Source organism: Schistocerca americana, chromosome X (genome assembly GCF_021461395.2).
Source record: "Schistocerca americana isolate TAMUIC-IGC-003095 chromosome X, iqSchAmer2.1, whole genome shotgun sequence".
In the NCBI taxonomy this organism is placed as follows: domain Eukaryota; kingdom Metazoa; phylum Arthropoda; class Insecta; order Orthoptera; family Acrididae; genus Schistocerca; species Schistocerca americana.
In genome coordinates this window covers 610656537-610678815 of record NC_060130.1, presented here as the reverse complement: position 1 = coordinate 610678815, position 22279 = coordinate 610656537, and the positions used below count along the sequence as shown (strand labels likewise).

The 22279-nt window shown below is 39.9% G+C and overlaps 1 protein-coding gene across 1 annotated transcript in view; it reads left to right on the top strand.

Moving 5' to 3' along the window:
• The window catches only part of LOC124556456 (protein purity of essence), a 443522-nt gene that overhangs the window by 221324 nt on the left and 199919 nt on the right, over positions 1–22279 (top strand). Inside the window, exons 35-39 of the mRNA XM_047130407.1 lie at positions 2859–3011; positions 5624–5891; positions 11568–11765; positions 12577–12666; positions 14205–14330. Of these exons, the coding sequence (XP_046986363.1) occupies positions 2859–3011; positions 5624–5891; positions 11568–11765; positions 12577–12666; positions 14205–14330 (835 nt within the window). The remainder of the gene's footprint in view (positions 1–2858; positions 3012–5623; positions 5892–11567; positions 11766–12576; positions 12667–14204; positions 14331–22279) is intronic.

The window sequence follows — 22279 nt, the reverse complement described above, 5'->3', positions numbered from 1 at the left end:
AACACATTAAGTACCTGTATCAATTTACATGTACACTGTGTGATCAAAAGTATCTGGACACCCATAAAAACATACATTTTTCATATTAGGTGCGTTGTGCTGCCAGGTACTCCATGTCAGCAACCTCAGTAGTCATTAGACATTGTGAGAGAGCAGAATGGGATGTTCTGCGGAACTCATGGACTTCGAACGTGGTCAGGTGATTGGGTGTCACTTATGTTATACGTCTGTATGTGAGATTTCCACACACCTAAACAACCCTAGGTCCACTGTTTCCGATGTGATAGTGAAGTGGAAACATGAAGGGGCACGTACAGCACAAAAATGTACAGGCCGACCTCGGCTGTTGACTGTCACAGACCACCACCAGCTGAAGAGGCAGACATCTATCCAGACCATCACACAGGAATTCCAAACTGCATCAGGATCCACTACAAGTACTATGACAGTTAGGCGGGAGGTGAGAAAACCTCGAGTTCATGGTCGAGCGGCTGCTCATAACCCACACATCGCGCCGGTAAATGCCAAATAACGCCTCACTTGGTGTAAGGAGCGTAAACATTGGACAATTGAGCGGTGGAAAAACGTTGTGTGGAGTGACGAATCACAGTACACAATGTGTTGATTCAATGGCATGGTGTGGGTATGGCGAATGCCCGGTGAACATCATCTGCCAGCGTGTGTATTGCCAACAGTAAAATTCAGAGGCGGTGGTGTTATGGTGTGGTCGTGTTTTTCATGGAGAGCACTTGCACCCCGTGTTATTTTGTGTGGCAATATCACAGCACAGGCCTACATTGATGTTTAAGCACCTTCTTGCATCCCGCTGTTGAAGAGCAATTCAAGAATGGTGACTGCACCTTTCAACACGATTTAGCACCTGTTCATAATGCATGGCCTGTGGCAGAGTGGTTACATGACAATCACATCCCTATAATCGACCGGCCTGCGCTGAGTCCTGACCTGAATCCTGTAGATCACCTTCGGGGTGGTTTGTAACGCCGACTTCGTGCTAGGCCTCACCGACTGATATTGATACCTTTCCTCTGTGTGGTCATTCCCCAAGAAACCTTCCAGTACCTGATTGAACATGTACCTGCGAGAGTGGAAGCTGTCATCCAGGTTAAGGGTGGACCAACGCTATATTGAATTCCAGCATTATCGATGGAGGGTGCCATGAACTTGTAAGTCATTTTCAGCCAGGTGTCCGGACACTTTTGATCATGTAGTGTGTATGGATACTCTGCGTATCTCTCTCAAGTTCCTGGGAGATGGTTCGTCAAACCACCTTCACAATAATTCTCAATTATTCAAATCTCGAACAGCGTGCAGGAAAAATGAACATCTATATCTTTTCGTGCGAGCCCTGATTTCCCTTATTTTATTTTACTGATCGTTTCTCCTTATGTGGGTTGGCATCAACAAAATAGTTGGTGATTGAAATTTCATGAGAAGATTTCACCGCAACAAAAAAAAAGCCATTGTTTAATTGATGCCTACTCCAAACCCTGTATCATGTCAGTGACTCTCTCCCCCCTATTTCTCGATAATGCAAAAAGCCCCGCCATTCTTTGAAGTTTCTTGATGTACTCTGTGAATCTTATGTGGTAAGGATCCCACACTGTGCAGCAGTATTCCAAAAGAGGACAGACAAGTGTAGTGTAGGCAGTCTCTTTAGTAGCTGTGTTACCTCTTCTAGGCATTCTGCCAATATAAAGCGGTCTTTGGTTCGCCTTCCCCATGACATTATTTGTGTATTCTTTCCAATTTAAGTTGTTTGTAATTCCTAGGTATTTAGTTGAATTTACAGCATTTCTAAATCGTTTTGAAATTTGTTTCCCTCATCTGATGACTTTATTAACGATAAATGTCATCTTGAAACAATGTAAGACGGCTGCACACATTGTCTCCTAAGTCGTATATATAGATAAAGAACAGCAGAGGGTTTATAACACTGTGACCTCTCTGACAGGAAATCATGAATCCCTTCACATAACTGAGACAATATTCAATTAGCACAGAATTAAAGTACAAGCCACTTGGGAGGGACAGTGTCAGAAACCTTCTGGAAATCTAGGAATACAGAATAAAACTGACAACTTTTGCATAACTGTGACAGAAACTGTGTTTCTGATCTATGTATGGTACATGGAATTAACTACTTCATTTCTTCTGGTTTTACATCACACTTTTCTGATGGCCCTGATATCTAGCACCTAAAGGTGGTCTTAACCATTATTTTCCTAATCCTGTATTGTGCTGGGCAGTTCCTCTATTGTAAGTAATTTGATATTCCTACCTTGAATCTTCACAGTCTTTACTCTTACAGTTATCACAATTTCTAATTGTTTTACAAGTTGTTTTATTACCAGTCCCAGAGATCACAGTCTAAGTTTATTGTGAAACAATAACGCAATACCCTATAAAATGTGCCACCCGGGGTAGCTGCATGGTCTAGGGCGCCTTGTCACAGTTCGCGTGGCTCTCCCCCCCCATCCTCCCCCTCCGTCAGAGGTTATAGTCCTCCCTCGGGCATGGGTGTGTGTTTTGTCCTTAGTGTAAGTTAAAGCTAGATTAAGTAGTGTGTAAGCCTACTGACCCATGACGTCAGCAGTTTGATCCCATAGGATCTTTCCACAAATTTCCAATTTCCTATTAAATGCAACTTTTTTTAAATGTAGGCTACAAATTTCCATAGTATTCCTGGTATTAAAGTTCAGTGGTAAGGGAAGCACTTAATTTAACCAAACTGAGAAATTCTTTATATAGTTTGTAGTAATATAACTTTTTGTATTGCTTTAACTGGATTGTGTATGTAGAAAGGTAATCTGTTTCGTGTTTTCACTAATTATTTTCAGTATTTGGAGAGAAATCCAGATGGCTGTGATCATATGCTTCTGATGTGTTCAAATGGTCATATATATGATCAGGTTATGAATGAGGAAAGCTCTGCACTGAATGGTCCGTTCTATGTTACCAATACATTGACACTTTGTCATCCAGAAATTGGAGTGAGTAATTACAGCTTATTGAAAGAAATTTCTGCACACTTTTTCTGTGCCTTTCTTAAAATTTACAAGTAGCACACAAGAATTTTGTGTATTATATATTGTTGCCTGCATATATTTATTAACACCTCAGTTTAGACTTACATTACATGTTGAGTGTGTGTCTGTTTAGTGTCATGCAATTGGATCACAGGGAGCGCTAAGAGAATGAAGTACTGCACATTATTTTTACCTGGAAATTACACTCTGGGATTAGGTGAAAAATGAAATGATTTTTAATGATACTCCCCTTAGTTTTCCTGGATATGTAATGAATTTGCATTATGGTAGCTTGAGAAATTAAGTAGATGCATGATTTCAAATCCGTTTTATTACAATTTATAACTGTGGAAAGCAAAATTTAAATCTGCCCTGGATAGAAGCATCTTCAATTCCTGTTTGTGTCCCATGCATCCGCTGAGGACATATTCCATGTGTCTTTTGAATTTTTTTGGTGGCTAAAATATTCCATCATCTTTTGGACATCCATCTGGAATGGTACTGTGTCAATTAGTTTAAATTCTGCCAGTGACTCACTTTGAAGATGCCTGTAAGGTTACGAGTCGAAATATTGGAAGAAGAAAAAATACAATCCCAGATGCACACCCAAAAGATGAAATAACATACCCCAGCAGTCCAAAAAGTATTGAGACTGAATTGATAAAAAAAAATAGAAAAGTGTTAATATTGTGGTTTTAATGCTTCGAGTCCTACATAGTCCTTCTCCACTTAATTGTAGTGTGCACTTCCCATCAGAAAAGTCCTTTCGAATGTTTTTCAAATCCAGCATCACATTACTTTGAATGACAGTTATGTTGTCGAAGTGTTGACCCATCATATGAATTTCTACACCAGGTTTTTGTTGATAATGCCAAGTCTTGTCACCAGTGATGAATTTTTCCAGTAAAGAAATGTCCACATTATGCATTTTAGTCAAGTCACTTCAGGCATCTGAGTGTCATCGTTTTTGTTCGGCAGTCAAGGTGTGTGGGACAAATCTTGCACACACTTGTCTTCTTCAAAACATTCTGGAGAATGTCTTGAACAAATGATTTTAGGAATGCTGCTCCATTGTGATTTGTGACACCACAATGTTGACACATTACTGTCACACATCTGCTTCCTTACAACTGATTGGCTGAATGCACATCCGCTCCATGAGCTAGAACCAATATATTTCGGTGATGTAAGTTCCAGTCCTACCCCCCTGTGACCATTTGGTGTCTGTTCCTCTCAGTTTTTTCAGGAGTATCAAAGTTTTACCATTATTTACGTTGATGGTTCTAAAACCGTGGATAGGAGTGGATATGCTTCTACATATCCTGCTTACCAGGAAGTACATTTGTTTCTAGAAACATTTAGTGTTTTTGTGGAGGAGGTTGTAGCCATTAAAAGAGCTCTTCATTTTAGTGAACAAACCTCCCTTGACTATGTTTTAATTTGTACTGACTCAGTAAGCTGATTCCAGGCTGTTGTTGATGTTAATCTTCTCACTCTGTAATATCTGTTACTCACAATCCTCTCTCTGACCTTAGTCGAAATAGCTGCTCAGTTGTCTTTCTCTGGGACGTATGTCATGGGTATCCCGGGAATGCACTTGCTGCCCACTTGCTGATTACTTGTCCAGCAGTGACTTTGACAATGTCAGGTGCAGAATTTTGGATGCAGATAAAGCCTTTACTCACTCAGAGTTTGAAAAGCACCTGGTGGGCTTCTGACTCCTCTAATAAATTTGGCACTAACAAGGAGAGTAAGGCTGCATGGTGTTCCTCCTTCCAGGAGAAATTTCTCTTTTGCCTCTGTATCAGTTGTACCAGATTAACTCATTGCTTTATCTTACGTAAATGGTCACCCACATATTATGGCCACGGAGCAAAGACAGTAACCTCCTCCTGGTTCTCCACACGGAGCCCCTAGTATTGGTGCATGACTTATGAGTAGTTAAACTAGTGATGATTTTAGAGTGCATATTTACTGGACATGCTTTTTTGTTTGTTTTTGTTCTATACTTCCCAAAATATGGGAAGCAAAGAGCTTGCAGTAGAAGAGATTTGTTTCACAATATGAAAGATGAATTAGTGGCTCGTAGGTCTTAATGTATGCTTTTTGGAGCCCATGTTTAGTAGACAGTTTTGCTTTGCATAAGTGTGCCTGTCATGTCCCTCATTACTCCTGGGACACCGCGTATAAAATTGTATCGGAGATTGTGAGACTGTAACTTGAATAATGCAATTTAGAACCGAGTGTATGTGTGGTGATTCTTTTAAATCTATTGTGGTAAGGTAACAAGGTGCTTTAGATGATTATGTTGCCATTTCCTCAGTAATCCATATTAATTACATTTGTTGCCAATTATTATGACGTGCTATTGTGACAATATGAGTTGCTAAGTTTTTTCAATCAGCATAATGTACCTCTTTTGTAACGAGGTGCTTGTTGCGTGGTGTCTACACCATACTCCAATTTAAAAAACTGAAATGTATAATTTCAGCAGATAACAATTTCTTCTATTTTTGTTTATCATCTTGTGCAATTTTTCCCTGCTGTAATAATTTGTTTCTTCTGTGTTAATTTAGGAAGTTGTTGGACAAATCGCATCCCAAGGTGGAGTTTCTGTTTACTACTCTCATAGCCTACAGATGTTATTTTGGAGCTACGTAAATGGAAAGAGCTTTATGGCACCATTGCGCTGTTTAGCTGACTGTGTTACAGCTGTATTTCCAATCCAGTTTGGAAAACAAACAACAAATGGCAATAAAGCAAATAATTCTCAACCTCAGCCTTTGTGCCAGTGGACAGAAGTGCCAAATCACCCCGGACTTGTTTGCAGCCTCATGCAAGGAAGTAAGTATAAATTCAGAAATATTTGTTAAAGTACACATCATGAATGCAATTCCTTCACGTCTCCACTGATTTTAATTTTAGTTTCTGTGTGTATTTCACTTCCATATATGGTTATTTTAAAAAAGGTTATGTTATTTAGTTCTTTGCCTGTCTCAAGTCTGTTTCCTGACCTATGAAGAATGCATTGGTGCAGTTTATGCCAATGTGTAAAAGGTATTCAAATTGAGAAATTCCAGTAGATTAATGGCATTTATTACTCAATTTTATTTTTACGAACATATTATGATTTATTGGCTATCACAATCTTGTTTCATCTCTGGCAGAAATATTGTATTGAGTTGTGGCATTACGTGTCCTGTGTAACATGGCAAAAAGCACTACGTAAAATATAAATAAGTGATGTCAGTACAAATTCTTATGTAAGTACCAGCCATAAAAAGATTCCATAGCGTAAAATTAGAAAGGTATAGACAATAACTTTTTCCAGTAATAAGAGTGGCAATGCAGATTTCCATCTTTTATAAAGTGAAATAAGCCATTGACAAGTATAAAACTAGTTGTTATGATTGCAGCAGAGCTTGGTTGGGTGGACAATTGTAAATGACAACTGGCAAAAGTCAGTAGAGATTCGTGCATCTGTAAAAAGATTTATGCACAGAGCATACAACTACTACCACTGTCGTACCTCAGTAAAAGATCTTGCTGAGAACCTGAGAAAATTCTGGTCCTATGTAAAATAACTATGTGGGTCTAAGGCTTCTGGTCAGTCACTGGACCAATCCGGTGTGGCAGTGGAAGATAGCAAAAGGAAAGCTACAAGTTTTAAATTTGACATTTAAAATATCATTCTCACAGGTGAATCATACAAAGATACCATCTTTTGACCATCGAACAGACTCCTGTATGTGCGACATAGTAATAAGTATCAAGGAACAACTGAAGAAGTTGAAAACAAATAAGTCATCATGTCCAGCTGCAATCCCAATTCGGTTTTACAAAGAGTACTCTACGGCATTGTTCTCTTATTTAACTTGCGTTTATCACAAATCTCTCATACAGCACAAAGTTCCAAGCAACTGGAAAGAGTGCAGGTGACTCCTATATATAAGAGGGATAAAAGATCAGACCCATAAAATTACAGACCAGTATCCTTAATGTCAGTTTGTTTTAGAATTTGTGACATATTCTCATTTTGAATGTAATAAATTTCTTTGAGATGGAAAAGCTTCTGCCCACAAATCACATAGTTTTAGAAAGCATCACCCGTGCAAAACTCAGCTTGCCCTTTCCTCACACATACCCTGCAAACTGTGGATGAAGGGCAACAGGCAGATTCCATATTCCGAGATATCCGTAAAGCATTTGACATGGTGCCCCACTGCAGACTGTTAATGAAGGTATGCGCATACAGAATAGGTCCCAGATATGAGAGTGGATCAAAGATTTCTCAAGTAATAGAAACCATTATATTGTTATATAATGTACCTCTTTTGTAACGAGGTGCTTGTTGCGTGGTGTCTACACTATACTCCATGGAGTCACCAACCATTATATTGTTCTCAACAACAAATTTTCATTAGAGACGAGGGTATTGTCACGAGTGCCCCAGGGAAGTGTGATAGGACCACTATTATTATCTAGTAACATAAATGATCTGGTGGACAAGGAAAGCAGCAATCGTCAGCTGTTTGCTCGTGATTCCGTAGTCTACAGGAAGGTGACATTGAGTGACTATACGAGGATAAAAATTTCTAGGTTGTGTGGTGAGTGAGTGACAACTGGCCGTAAATGAAGGAAAATGTAAGTTAATGCAGATGAGTAGGCAAAACAAACACACAATGTTGAAATAAGCATTATTAGTTAGTTTCCTGACATAATCATGTCGATTAAATATCTAGGCATAATATTGCAAAGCAAAATGAAATGGAACGAGCATGTAAGGATTGTAGTAGGGAAGGTGAATGGTCGACGTTATTTTATTGGGAGAATTTTAGTAAAGTGTGGTTCATCTGTAAAGGAGAGTGGATATGAGACACTAGTGTGACTCATTCTTGAGTCCTGCTCAAGTATTTGGGATCTGCATCAGGTTGGATTAAAGAAAGACATCAAAGCAATTTACAGGCAGGCTGATAGATTTGTTACTGGTAGGTTCAACAACATGCATGTATTACGGAGTTACTTTGGGAACTCCAGTGGGAATCTGTGGAGGGAAGACAGTATTCTTTTTGAGGAACACAATTGAGAGAAGCTGATTGCAGAACGAACCTACTGCCAGCATACTTAGATTTCAAATAAGGACTACAAATATAAGAGAAATTTGATTTGGACTGGATGATTATTGGCATAGGGATGTTTTCTGTAATTTAACATGACTGTCACTTCCAACAGTGATCTGCCTTTATGAAAAATGCCAGTTTGCATTCCATGGTTTGGATTTCATGTTAAATGAAAACCAGCAGGGAACAGTAAAGGCTATGATTGAAAGTGCCGTTTTGTGGACAGAGGAAGAATGAATATTGAGTGTATAATGTTGAACTCATAACAACTGCTAAAATTGTGGTTAATTACAAGTATTGTGCTGGGTTAGAAAACATAGACATGTGAGAGTAGTGTTGTTGAACACAATTTCCACAATTAACTGCCATTGGGAGGCTTGATGGTCCTGAAGTAATCCCCAACACATTGAATGTTGTGATGTGTCTGCTATATTTAACAATGTCAGTAGTTCAAGGACAGTGCACATGTTTTGGTTCAGGTTGACAGACACATACAGATTCACACTTGAACCACCATGGTATAAAAGCAGCCATTGCTGATTACATTGTGGCTACAGCAGAGACTAGGACCAATTTTGCACCCAATACATCAGCAGTTGTTTGCTGTATGCTAGGTTATGAGCAAGGTACCAACCTCCAGGCTTCTGTTTATATCTAACCATTCTCTGTCCCACCACCTATGGTGCACCAAAGGGTACAACTGTAGGGGTAAGTACGCAAAACTATATTTAATCATAAGTGTCTGCCCTGGTGTCAGAAATGACCATTTGCAAGGGTAACATCAAACAGAAGAGGAACATCTACTGGATAATACCAAACAGCAACGTATAGGACCGACTCGGGACATCATAGTGTGTGGAACCATAGTCTAACTACTGTTTTTGGAGGGAACAGTGAACAATGCAGCATGGATCTAGACTGCTATCCAGTTAATTCTTAGTTTCAGGGAGAAGTAATCATCTGGCAGGAATATGCCCTTGAACACTCTTTTCGTGTTGCCCAAAGCATCCTCAAAAGTATTTGTTGACTTTGTGGTCAATTGATCACCAGAGAAGCTCCTTCATTGAGTATATGTGTGGTGTATGGAATGGTGTCTAGTCTGGCATCCATTACATCATCAGGTGACCATTCATGACAACATGTGGAAATTTTATGGGACTGTATCTTACATATAGTTTCATGTATTCGAGATCAAAGAACTATGTTGTGAATAGAGAAGCCTGTTCACAATTGTAGAATTATTACTTAACAAATTACTTCTGAAGTGCATGAGACTATGATTATACTCATATGTGGTGCATGTCTGTATAATAGTCCAATTAAACCTCATTCATGTGGAACAATAGCTTTAGGTTGTTCATTTTCTGTTCTCCTGTGATATACATATAAAGCAACATATTATTGTTTGTGTTTTCATCATGACATAAAAAATACATCAGGCAGTGTCCTCTTCCTCTGGGAAGAGGAGATGGATGTCCCATTGAATAATCAAAATTCCATAGCATTGAATAATCACAATTCTATAGCATTTTGCTATGAGGTCTGGTATAAGATGTTGAATATCCATGTCCCGTGACTGTAATGGCTAAGATGGTACAATTGTTAGTGTTGATTTGGGGGGACTGAGGTTCAAATGCCAATTCAGTCATCCACAATTATTTCATGGTGATGATTATATTGTAAAGGTTATGGATACTTTTCTGCCTTGTATTTGTCAAACCCAGGCTCCTTCCCTGATGGCCTTGCTGACAACATGTTGAAACTCGTTTTCCCTTCCTTTTCCTGTGATTGGGCCTATATCAAATAAAATTGACAGGAAGGCTCCAGAGATTTCTGACTGACCTCATAATTGGGAGTAGCCAGTCCAGCTTAGCTGATTTTGGAAATCTTAAAAGGTAAATGCTAGGTCAGCTGCATTAAGAAGGCTGTTAGTGACTGTACTTGCCTAATTGGCTTCATGCTTGGGTGTGATGGAATGTTAAACAAATAAACTCCCAAATTAGTAACGATACACAGTTCTATAATTTTTAAAACTCTATTGATTTGCATCTAAATGTCATATCCACAAATTTTTCTAGTCACGGTGTCACATGGTTAATGAAAGTGAAGTAAAATGAAATGTATTGCATTCATTTAAATTATTGAAAATAAACTTATGCTACAACACTATTCAAACTGAAAATAATCTTAGAACCATCCCTGAAATGCAGTATACTGAACCTAGCTAACGCAATTTCCTTAACTTATGAATGGCAGCCATCTCAACAACCCTTAGCAAATAGGGGAAATAGCAGGAAGCACTTCCTGGTACTTCTCTTAGTGTTGTCCACAGTGGTTAGGATAGCTATACATGTATGGTAAACTGCCACTAGGGAGAATCTGGGTAACTTGAGTCCCTCACAGAGTTCATGCTATTTAACTTTAACCTTGTTACCTTTCATCGTGCGGAGATGGGAATAAATCTGGTGTTTTAATATGCAGCTAATGTCTTTTAAAATTATTCAAATCTTTAAAAGGTTCTTCATTACTTGCATACTTTGTGTGTGTTTTTTAAATCAGAAACTTTTCTTTCAGTACTCCTTTGATCACACAAAATCGTTATGTACAGTCACCTGAGTAATGGAGGGAAAAGTAAACCTACATTCTCAGTACTGTTAAGTGTAGTGTGTTGCGTGCACAATCTGAAAGTTACGTGCTGAATTCGCATACACTACAGCGATGTCACTTCATTGTTCAACTGCTATTGTGACACACAAAACATTATAGACATACCCCTGAAGTTAACAACTCCAGCTGATAAAGTGCGACCTACAAATTATGGTACATGGGTATCATGAGGGGAGCTTAACAGAACTGCATACTTCCTTTTTCCGAAGCAACTAGAAGGGCTTTGTTGACTAAGACAGTATGAAACCATCTTGACACGATCAGTTTTGCTACTAGGTGTCCATTGCCAACAACAGTATAAACACCCTAGCCACCATCGTGTGTGAAGGTGGGCTGGGGAACACCATGAATGGAACCTAGATTAATGGCATTGGGTTTACCTCACTGACAAGTACAGGATTTGTCTTACATCATAGAAGAATGTGGAGGTGGCCAGATAGCAATGCATGACTTAGGAATGCATTTGGGGGGGTTCAGCAGGGTACTGGATCACTCCTGTTTTGGACGAGTTTTCCTAGTTTCGAAAGGCTTATTCTTTCACTCTCTGCCACCCTTAAATTTAAGCCCACAGACATTTGCGTATATGCAGGTAGTACAAAATATTTTTCTACTCTCGTTTATAAATAAGTTTGCAAAGTCTGTGCTGCCAACATTCTTTAAAAGTTGTAATAATTCAAATAATTTTTTGAGTTATTGAAATATTATTATGTATGTATGTATTTATTTATTTCAGGTAACAATCCTGTAATACTGATGTTAAAACCAGATGTATTTCTGGTGCAAGAAATTAAAGTTGTACCATCAAAGGCTAAAATTATGGACATGGTTGTAGTTCGTCATCCTTCGTCTAGTTGTGAATATCGCACAACACTAATCTTACTTTGTGAGGATGGAAGTCTGAGAATATATATGGCTGGTTTGGAATCAACAGGTATGTGTAGTTCTTAGAGAGAGAAAGAGAGTGAGTGAGTGAGTGAGTGAGTGAGAGAGAGAGAGAGAGAGAGAGAGAGAGAGAGAGAGAGGGGGGGGGGGGGGTGACATGGAGTAGTTGCAGGGCGTTAGTTGTTATCAGCAGTGGAAGCTGTAGCTAGAGCTGCAGGAGTTAGACCTGGACAGTGAATCTCGGAACGATAGAATGAGTTGTAGGAATGTAACACTGAAAAGATAAGTGAGATGTTCTACATCTTTCAGAGTACTCTCTCTATGGATATACTGAACAAAAAGGATATCTATCGAGTGGTCTAAGATGTTGGAGAAATGGGATTATCAAGATATTAGTGAAGAAAAAGTGTTATAAGTAGAATACGGGAATAAGCAGTAATATATAGTTTAGGGACAGAAGCCCATATACGTCTGTGAAGGTTAGATGTTATAAGGAGGCCTTAATTTCACTTAGTTTTGAAAAACATATTAATTTTAAATATCACCAGGAATGGATGGAAAGGTGATATTTACTTGTATTGAAATGAAACAAGAAATGAATTAAAACCTTAAATGCTTTAAAGAGCTCAGAATCCAATAAACATATGTAAGAAAAGTAAAACTGGTGTTTTTGCTAAAAGTACCATAGTGTTGTAATTACCTTATGCCCCCGCTCTCTCTCTCTCTCTCTCTCTCTCTCTCTCTCTCTCTGTCTCTGTGTGTGTTTTGTGTGTGTGTGTGTGTGTGTGTGTGTGTGTGTGTGTGTGAATCCACTTCCTTGTGAATTTAAATTTCTTTCCGTGAACTTTCGAATGTTGCAGGGTATTGGCTGTTACCTAGTATCAAAAATATTGCCAAGACACACAAAGTTCCTAAGAAGAAGAAACCATATAAATTAGGAAAAACAACTGGTAAGTTCTCGTTATATTACTTTTCAGACTATGCAAACAGAAAGTGCATAAAAAAGGTGAAACATTTTTAAGTGTATTATGCAGTGTGTAATTTTCAAATGTTTTGAATAAAACCATGTATATAAATATTAATAAGTTTTGTTGAAAAGCATATTTGGAAAGAAAGACACACGTATACCGCTTTTTCTATGTAATTGCCATTACATAATAATTATTTGGGGGAAACTGAATATCTTTGCTGCCAATACCCGTGACTGTTACACCCAGCATTCTTCAATTATGTGGTCATTTGAAAAATGTTTGGTGCATATGTGTACCTTCAGAACTATGGAAAGAGAGTCATTTGGTGTTAGATCATGACTATGGGTTGGATGGTTTAGAATATGTGTACCTTCAGAACTATGGAAAGAGAGTCATTTGGTGTTAAATCATGACTATGGGTTGGATGGTTTAGAATATCTCAACAACTATTGAGGAACTCGGCAGTCTGTCATGCCCTGTTAGCCAAAAGAGCATAATCCTGCAACAAACTGACCTATTTTGACAACTATTCTCATCTCTTTCTTTGATTTGCTCATTGAAGCCTTCTGAGGGTTTTGCTGACAGATACATAGAATGTTTGCACTGTATCACTTGCTTTTTTTAATTCTGGTGTACAGTTCTCCATCCAGGTTTCATCTACTGTTGTAATAGATTTGGGGAATTCTTCACCCACTCTTAGGCTGGCACCCGCAAAAATTTGTGTGGAAGCATCATGCCATTTTAAATTGTTTTATTTTATAGTTGCCTCACATACAACTTCCAGTGTAACATGTGTTAAAAAACAAACAATGGAAAATCCGGGATGGAATAATGACAGAATTATGAAAAGGATAGATTGCTACTTACCTTACAGTGGAGATATTGAGTTGCTGGGAGGCACAACAAAAAGACTGCTGAACAAGTAAGCTTTCGGTCAAAAGGCCTTCTTCTAAATTAGGCAACATACACGTACATTCATGCAAACGACTCACACACGTATGAACACTGTCTGGCTGACCTCGGCAGCCATAGACAGTGGTCGTGTGTGTGTGTGTGTGTGTGTGTGTGGGAGAGAGAGAGAGAGAGAGAGAGAGAGAGAGAGAGAGAGAGAGAGAGACGTAATTCAGAAGAATGCCTTTTGGCCAAAAGCTCACTTGTTTAGCAGTCTTTTTGTTGTGCCTGTCTGCATCTCAACATTTCCACTAAATGGTGAGTAGCAATCTGTCCTTTTCATAATATTGTCATTTGTTTAAAAAAATGCTGTTTATTACTTCATTCTTTTTGGAGCTACTTGAAATACACTTTGAATTCCTCTGCTATCAGAATCAAAGTACTTCATCTATAAAAATGTGTTTCAAATATAGATAAGAAAGATTGTTGGCATGATTCAGAATTATATCAAAACTATCTGTGTTTCTTAATAATACTGTAATGTTGTAGATGTCGCAAAAAAAAAAGAAACTGTAAAAATATTTTTTGACATAAGTATGACTATTAGCTTATTTATTTCATTTTAGGCACGGTTGTGTTTCCAGTTGATTTCTTTGAACATTGTGAACCAATAAATTCAGTTGAATTTGGAGGTAATGACCTACTACAGATATACAGTGCTCATCAAATAAAACATCGACTCAATACTACAGGTAAGTACTGAAAGCAAAGGTACTAAAATTCTTTAGTGTAAATACATGGTACTTCAACCAATGCTGAAGACTTATCGGATACTATTATTTAGTGTAACAAAGCTGACAATCACTTTAAATATTGGTAAATGAAATTCCTTCAAATTTTGTTTGTTCAACAATATTGGTTGAGGTCTTGTGCTTGTGGGAAATCAATCATCTACAGGATGTGGACCTTTATCAAGTTTAATTTTAATAGACTAGTAATTCCTTTTTTAGACATAAACTCAGTGTTAAATAAATTCCTGATAAACAATACTTGAAACAATTTTATTGTCTTGAAAGTGTAGTTGGTAGTGTTTTTCTGTCCAGTTAATTTTCTGTTAGACTTATGAACTAAGACTTATAAAACAGCTAAATAGGTTCTGAAGATCTTGGGAAGATAAGTTTGATTTCTTCTGAAGTGATACTCCAGAAGTGTGTGCCTTCCTATGGAATTATAGTGTACATAGTAATTTAGATAATGCTAAGAATACACCAGTGAGCCAAAACATTATGACCACCTGCTTAATAGCACGTTATCCCACCTGTGTAACCCAATACAGCAGCAGTTGTGTGTGACGTGGATTGAAAAAGTCATTGGTAGTTCTCTGGATGTATGCAGCACCAGATTTGGATGCTTAGCACACACAATTCCCGTAAATTATGGGCCAGTGGTGTGTGGGTGCTTTGCTGGTACCAGATAGTTTTCCAGATGTGTTGCATCATATTTAGATCATGTAAATTTGGTGACCAAAATATCAGCATGAGTTCACTATCACCCACCTCAAATCACTGTTGTATGGTTCTGGTTTTGTAGTACAGACATTTGTCCTTCTGGAAGATGCCATAACGGTTGAGAAGGACATCAAACGTGAAGGAATGCACATTGTCTGCAATAATGTTTGTGTTGTCCATAGCTGTCATGGTGCTTTTGAGTAATACTACAGGTCCCAGGGAAACTCAGGTGACTGGTTGCTATTGCATAATACTGCCCTCAACAGTTTGTGTCCTTGGTATGGTGCATGATTTCTGCTGCTGTTTCTGCTGTTTACCTGGGTGAAGGCATATCCAGACAAGACCATTGACCTGGTGTAACAAGGAACATGATTCCTCCAACCTGACAACACATGTCCATTGATCCCCAGTCAAATCTCGATGATTCCATGCCCACTGCAGTTGTAATTGTAATTGTCCGTGGTGTTGAGTCAACATGGGAACACGTAGATGCCATCTGCTGTGAAATGACATGTTCAACAATGTGTGGCGAATGTTGTGCCCCAAAAGGCTTGTTCGTACACCAGCTTTATGATAAGTGGACAGATCTGTTACAGATCACTGCTTATCCATTACCCAGTGGCAAGCCTCCAGCCCCCACATTCCGTGATGTGTGGGCGTCCAACATATAATCCCTTACTCATGGATTCACACTTCTTCAGTCATTTCAAATAGATGGTCATGACAATGGAATGGAACAGCCAAAAAGATTCACTGCTTTCAAGATACTTCTTTCGAGGTGATGGGCTACGAAAATGTGCTGTTTCTCAAAGTCATTTATATCAGTGTATTTCCCCATTTTCAGTCTGTGTAATTGCTAGAATGACTCCCCATTTATCTCTGCTCCATTTATATACTTTGCACACGGTATGCGCCGACAGTGCCACAAGCCATCATTCAATTTCGCATTGGCCAGTGGTCATAGCAGTTGGATCACCAGTGTACATAAGTTATGGTCCTTTAGTAACACAGCAACCATCAGTCTGTTGGAATATTGATGAATGAAATTTCCCAATATTTTGTTTCAGAAATCATTATAGTTGTGGTCTTGTGCTTGGAGAAATACTAGTTGTGGTCCTCTCTGAGGTCAACAATCAACCTTCAGTGCATTTACTTCTGAAGATTGAGTGATTAACACACTAGAGCAAGGCTAGTTCAAAGCATAGCAGACTGATTTCTACTGATGACAGAGAAATATCAAGAGAAGCAGTATATGACTGGTTCCTTTCATTATTGTGAATGGTGTCTTGCTTTGGAGCAGATCATCCTCTTAGTAGAAGGTTGTAAATTATGTGGAAAAATCTTAGTGTAAATTTGGTCTTGTACTTTTAGGCCAGAGCTTTCTCTGCATCTGAAATCATGTGTAACACACAATACAATATACTTCACTTTGCCATCCTACCTCCTGGCTTCTCAAAGTTGCCCATATTTCTACAAAAGAGGCAACATGGTGATGTGGGTACACAGAATAAGATCTGCGGTTGATGTCAACTTAAACCTGTTACTAGCCACAGAGTTTTTTAAAATTAAATAACCCTTCTTTTTCTTTCATATTTTTTTTTTTCCTCATTATCACACTACAAACATTTTCTGAAAATTTAAATGCTTCTGTGTTTTGTGGGAATTGTGATTTTTCTTCTATGTTATTAACTCAAATATGATAGCATCCTTCCTCATTCTTGCCCTGTTCTAGCTTGTGTTTCATCTATAATGACGTCATCGTTGATGGGGTGTTGAAACCTACCTTTAGTTGCTTTCTTCTTCACCCTGTCCACTATCTTTTTTATGATTGTAATCACATAAATAGTTATCATCCATCTTATCATTTCTTTCCTTTTGTTGTGTCCTTGAGACCCACTGGAGATCACCATATGACTAGCGCAAAAGTTTTTATAAATGTGCACCATTATTTGTATTTGGATGAAGAGCATCCAAATTAAACACTGGCGGCCTGGTATTCTCCATATATCTACACTTGCTGTGGAAGAGAACAGAATAAACGGTGACTTGTCAAGACAGTAAGGGATTTAACTAAATTTCCTTTAGAGACTTTGAGGACAGTTTCCTTGCACTAAAACAAGGAAAAAGTATATACATACATGGGCTCTAAAATGTATCTAAAAACACAGATGATGACTTACCGAACGAAAGTGCTGGCAGGTCGATAGACACACAAACAAACACAAACATACACACACAAAATTCAAACTTTCGCAACAAACTGTTGCCTCATCAGGAAAGAGGGAAGGAGAGGGAAAGACAAAAGGATGTGGGTTTTAAGGGAGAGGGTAAGGAGTCATTCCAATCCCAGGAGCGGAAAGACTTACCTTAGGGGGGAAAAAAGGAAAAAAGGACAGGTGTACACTCGCGCACACGCACACACACACACACACACACACACACACACACACAAGCAGACATTTGTAAAGGCAAGGAGTTTGGGCAGAGATGTCAGTCGGGCGGAAGTAAAGAGGCAAAGATGTTGAAAGACAGGTGAGGTATGAGCGGCGGCAAATTGAAATTAGCGGAGATTGAGGCCTGGCGAATAATGAGAAGAGAAGATATACTGAAGGGCAAGTTCCCATCTCTGGAGTTCGGACAGGTTGGTGTTAGTGGGAAGTATCCAGATAACCCGGACGGTGTAACACTGTGCCAAGATGTGCTGGCCGTGCATCAAGGCATGTTTAGCCACAGGGTGATCCTCATTACCAACAAACACTGTCTGCCTGTGTCCATTCATGCGAATGGACAGTTTGTTGCTGGTCATTCTCACATAGAAAGCTTCACAGTGTAGGCAGGTCAGTTGGTAAATCACGTGGGTGCTTTCACACGTGGCTCTGCCTTTGATCGTGTACACCTTCCGGGTTACAGGACTGGAGTAGGTGGTGGTGGGAGGGTGCATGGGGCAGGTTTTACATCGGGGGCGGTTACAAGGGTAGGAGCCAGAGGGTAGGGAAGGTGGTTTGGGGATTTCATAGGGATGAACTAAGAGGTTACGCAGGTTAGGTGGACGGCGGAAAGACACTCTTGGTGGAGTGGGGAGGATTTCATGAAGGATGGATCTCATTTCAGGGCAGGATTTGAGGAAGTCGTATCCCTGCTGGAGAGCCACATTCAGAGTCTGATCCAGTCCCGGAAAGTATCCTGTCACAAGTGGAGCACTTTTCGGGTTCTTCTGTGGGAGGTTCTGGGTTTGAGGAGATGAGGAAGTGGCTCTGGTTAGTTGCTTCTGTACCAGGTCGGGAGGGTAGTTGCGGGATGCGAAAGCTGTTTTCAGGTTGTTGGTGTAATGGTTCAGGGATTCCGGACTGGAGCAGATTCGTTTGCCACGAAGACCTAGGCTGTAGGGAAGGGACCGTTTGATGTGGAATGGGTGGCAGCTGTCATAATGGAGGTACTGTTGCTTGTTGGTGGGTTTGATGTGGACGGACGTGTGAAGGTGGCCATTGGACAGGTGGAGGTCAACGTCAAGGAAAGTGGCATGAGATTTTGAGTAGGACCAGGTGAATCTGATGGAACCAAAGGAGTTGAGGTTGGAGAGGAAATTCTGGAGTTCTTCTTCACTGTGAGTCCAGATCATGAAGATGTCATCAATAAATCTGTACCAAACTTTGGGTTGGCAGGCCTGGGTAATCAAGAAGGCTTCCTCTAAGCGACCCATGAATAGGTTGGCGTATGAGGGGGCCATCCTGGTGCCCATGGCTGTTCCCTTTAATTGTTGGTATGTCTGGCCTTCGAAAGTGAAGAAGTTGTGGGTCAGGATGAAGCTGGCTAAGGTAATGAGGAAAGAGGTTTTTGGTAGGGTGGCAGGTGATCGGCGTGAAAGGAAGTGCTCCATCGCAGCGAGGCCCTGGACGTGCGGAATATTTGTGTATAAGGAAGTGGCATCAATGGTTACAAGGATGGTTTCCGGGGGTAACAGACTGGGTAGGGATTCCAGGCGTTCAAGAAAGTGGTTGGTGTCTTTGATGAAGGATGGGAGACTGCATGTGATGGGTTGAATGTGTTGATCTACGTAGGCAGAGATACGTTCTGTGGGGGCTTGGTAGCCAGCTACAATGGGACGGCCGGGATGATTGGGTTTGTGAATTTTAGGAAGACGGTAGAAGGTGGGTGCGGGGTGTAGGTGGGGTCAGGAGGTTGATGGAGTCAGGTGAAAGGTTTTGTAGGGGGCCTAAGGTTCTGAGGATTCCTTGAAGCTCCGCCTGGACATCAGGAATGGGATTACCTTGGCAAACTTTGTATGTAGTGTTATCTGAAAGCTGACACAGTCTCTCAGCCACATACTCCCGACGATCAATTGCCACGGTTGTGGAACCCTTGTCCGCCGGAAGAATGACGATGGATCGGTCAGCCTTCAGATCACGGATAGCCTGGGCTTCAGCAGTGGTGATGTTGGGAGTAGGATTAAGGTTTTTTAAGAAGGATTGAGAGGCAGGGCCGGAAGTCAGAAATTCCTGGAAAGTTTGGAGAGGGTGATTTTGAGGAAGAGGAGGTGGGTCCCGCTGTGACGGAGGACGGAACTGTTCCAGGCAGGGTTTAATTTGGATAGTGTCTTGGGGAGTTGGACCATTAGGAGTAGGATTAGGATCATTTTTCTTCATGGCAAAGTGATATTTCCAGCAGAGAGTACGGGTGTAGGACAGTAAATCTTTGACAAGGGCTGTTTGGTTGAATCTGGGAGTGGGGCTGAAGGTGAGGCCTTTGGATAGGACAGAAGTTTCGGATTGGGAGAGAGGTTTGGAGGAAATGTTAAGTACTGAATTAGGGTGTTGTGGTTCCAGATTGTGTTGATTGGAATTTTGAGGTTTTGGGGAGAATGGAGCTGGAAGTGGGAGATTGAGTAGATGGGAGAGACTGGGTGTGTGTGCAATGAGAGGAGGTTGAGGTTTGCTGGAAAGGTTGTGAAGGGTGAGTGAGTTGCCTTTCCGGAGGTGGGAAACCAGGAGATTGGATAGTTTTTTGAGGTGGAGGGTGGCATGCTGTTCTAATTTGCGATTGGCCTGTAGGAGGATGCTCTGAACAGCCGGTGTGGATGTGGGAGAGGAAAGATTGAGGACTTTTATTAAGGATAGGAGTTGACGGGTGTGTTCATTGGCTGAGTTGATGTGTAGGTGAAGGATTAGATGGGTGAGGGCAATGGATTGTTCAGTTTGGAACTGGTATAGGGACTGATGGAAAGAAGGATTACAGCCAGAGATGGGAACTTTAAGTGTGAGGCCTTTGGGGGTAATGCCAAATGTCAGACAAGCCTGGGAAAATAAAATATGGGAGTGTAATCTGGCTAGGGCGAAGGCATGTTTGCGGAGGGAATGTAAATAAAACTTAATGGGGTCATTGTGGGGATGTTGTGAGGGTGACATGGTAATAGAAGGTGGAAAGTGTAACATGAGGCTGAAATGAAAATGAAAATAAAAATATATGGCGAGAGATAAGGTGAACTAGAAAGCAACTGGAGATCTGATGTGAAAAAAGGCGAAAAGGTGTTGGTTATAGCTGGGCTATGTTGATCCTGTGGTGAACTTGGGGTGGTAGACAACGATGTGCACAAAGGTTAAGTGGTTGGGCTCTAAAATGTATGTATAAGAGTTATGAGCACTTATTCAAGGCATGTTTCACAGCAGTAAATATGAGCAAGTGCTCATAGTTCTTGAAGTTTACTTTTTAGAGCCTCCCAAAATATGGAAAGCACAGAGCTTGCAGTAGAAGAGATGTGTTTCACAGTATAGTAGAAGATGAAAAAGCACTCGTAACCCTTAAGGTAAGTCTGTAAAGGGGTTGGTTCTCCGGGTTTGGTGCCCGTCATATGTTTACAGAAAGTATGGCACTTGCTACTGCACATTGGATGTTTTGTTTATGTAGTTATCATTGCACTGCTTTGTTTCCATGAACACTGCATTCTTTAGGTGGATATTGAGCACAGCAACCAGTTTCATAGTAGTATTAGTCTTAATAGAGGTAACAGTAGTCAATGCTAAAGGTGGCACCAAGTGGAAATTAAGAGATACTTTACACTGTAAACAAATCGTTGTGAAGAGTAGAAAATTTGATACACACAGAGGCACTATGTACATTTCATGATACATTGATAGTGGCTAGAATCTGTACAACAGAGGGATTAACCACATTAGGTTTTTTGTATGTGTTGCAAGCACTTGATCACATTGTTACAAACTTGAGCGAGAAAAATGATACCCAGAACTTTATTCTTGTGAAAAACAAGTACATAAAGGAATAATGTGCTTTACATGCAAGTCTCTCACTATAGTTGTGCGAGAGCTGATCCAAAACAAAAGATGATTTTTTACGAAATGCAAGGACAAGAAATTAGCCACGATCCTGAATGGAAAGAACTGCATAGGCACAGTTCTCTGTTCTATGAGAAGACACATCGATTTTAAAACAGAAATTACCAGGACATGATTTAGGGAGTGAATTGATTACAAGTAGGTGTACTAGTGAAACCAAGTCCCAAGAGAACACAGACATGATTGCAGCTACACACGAAAGTGAGCATGTTTAGTACTGTAAAAAGTTTGCCTGTTTCAAAGACTGGTACAATGTGTATCCAATACTAGCAAATGTAGCAGTGTTGGTATGGTAAGATGGATCCGCCTGTCAAAAATAATTCAGATTATCAAGTTTGTTTCGATAACAATTCTTCGCGGCAAGCACAGAAAGAAAAGGCAGTTTTGTTTACTAAACAGATTATGTTCGGCAATGGAAATGTGAGTCATGCAGACCTCATTTAGATACAGTAATGGGACTATGCCTTGTCAGACTGTGAAGATCAGCACTGTAATGAAGTGCTTTTCTGATAACCCTCCTGAAAGAACAGTTTTGGTGTCCTCAATGGGATAGCTTCACAAAAAAAAAAAAAATGTTCATCAGACTGTCTTCAGAAAACAGTGCCGAGGTGATTGCTAGTAACTCAAATACAATATGGGATCTCCACCAGTTCTTCAAGACATTGACATGATTTCACTGTTGTCAGAAATTCTAGCAAAGGAGAAAACTCAGTTATTACTGATAGCCACGGACACAGTTTGGCATCTCACATAACTGCTGCAGCATTCATCAAGTCAGGAATGCTGTTTGGTGAAGTTCATGAACTTCTAAAGTTATCAGAAGTCATCAAGCTAACTTCCAATGTT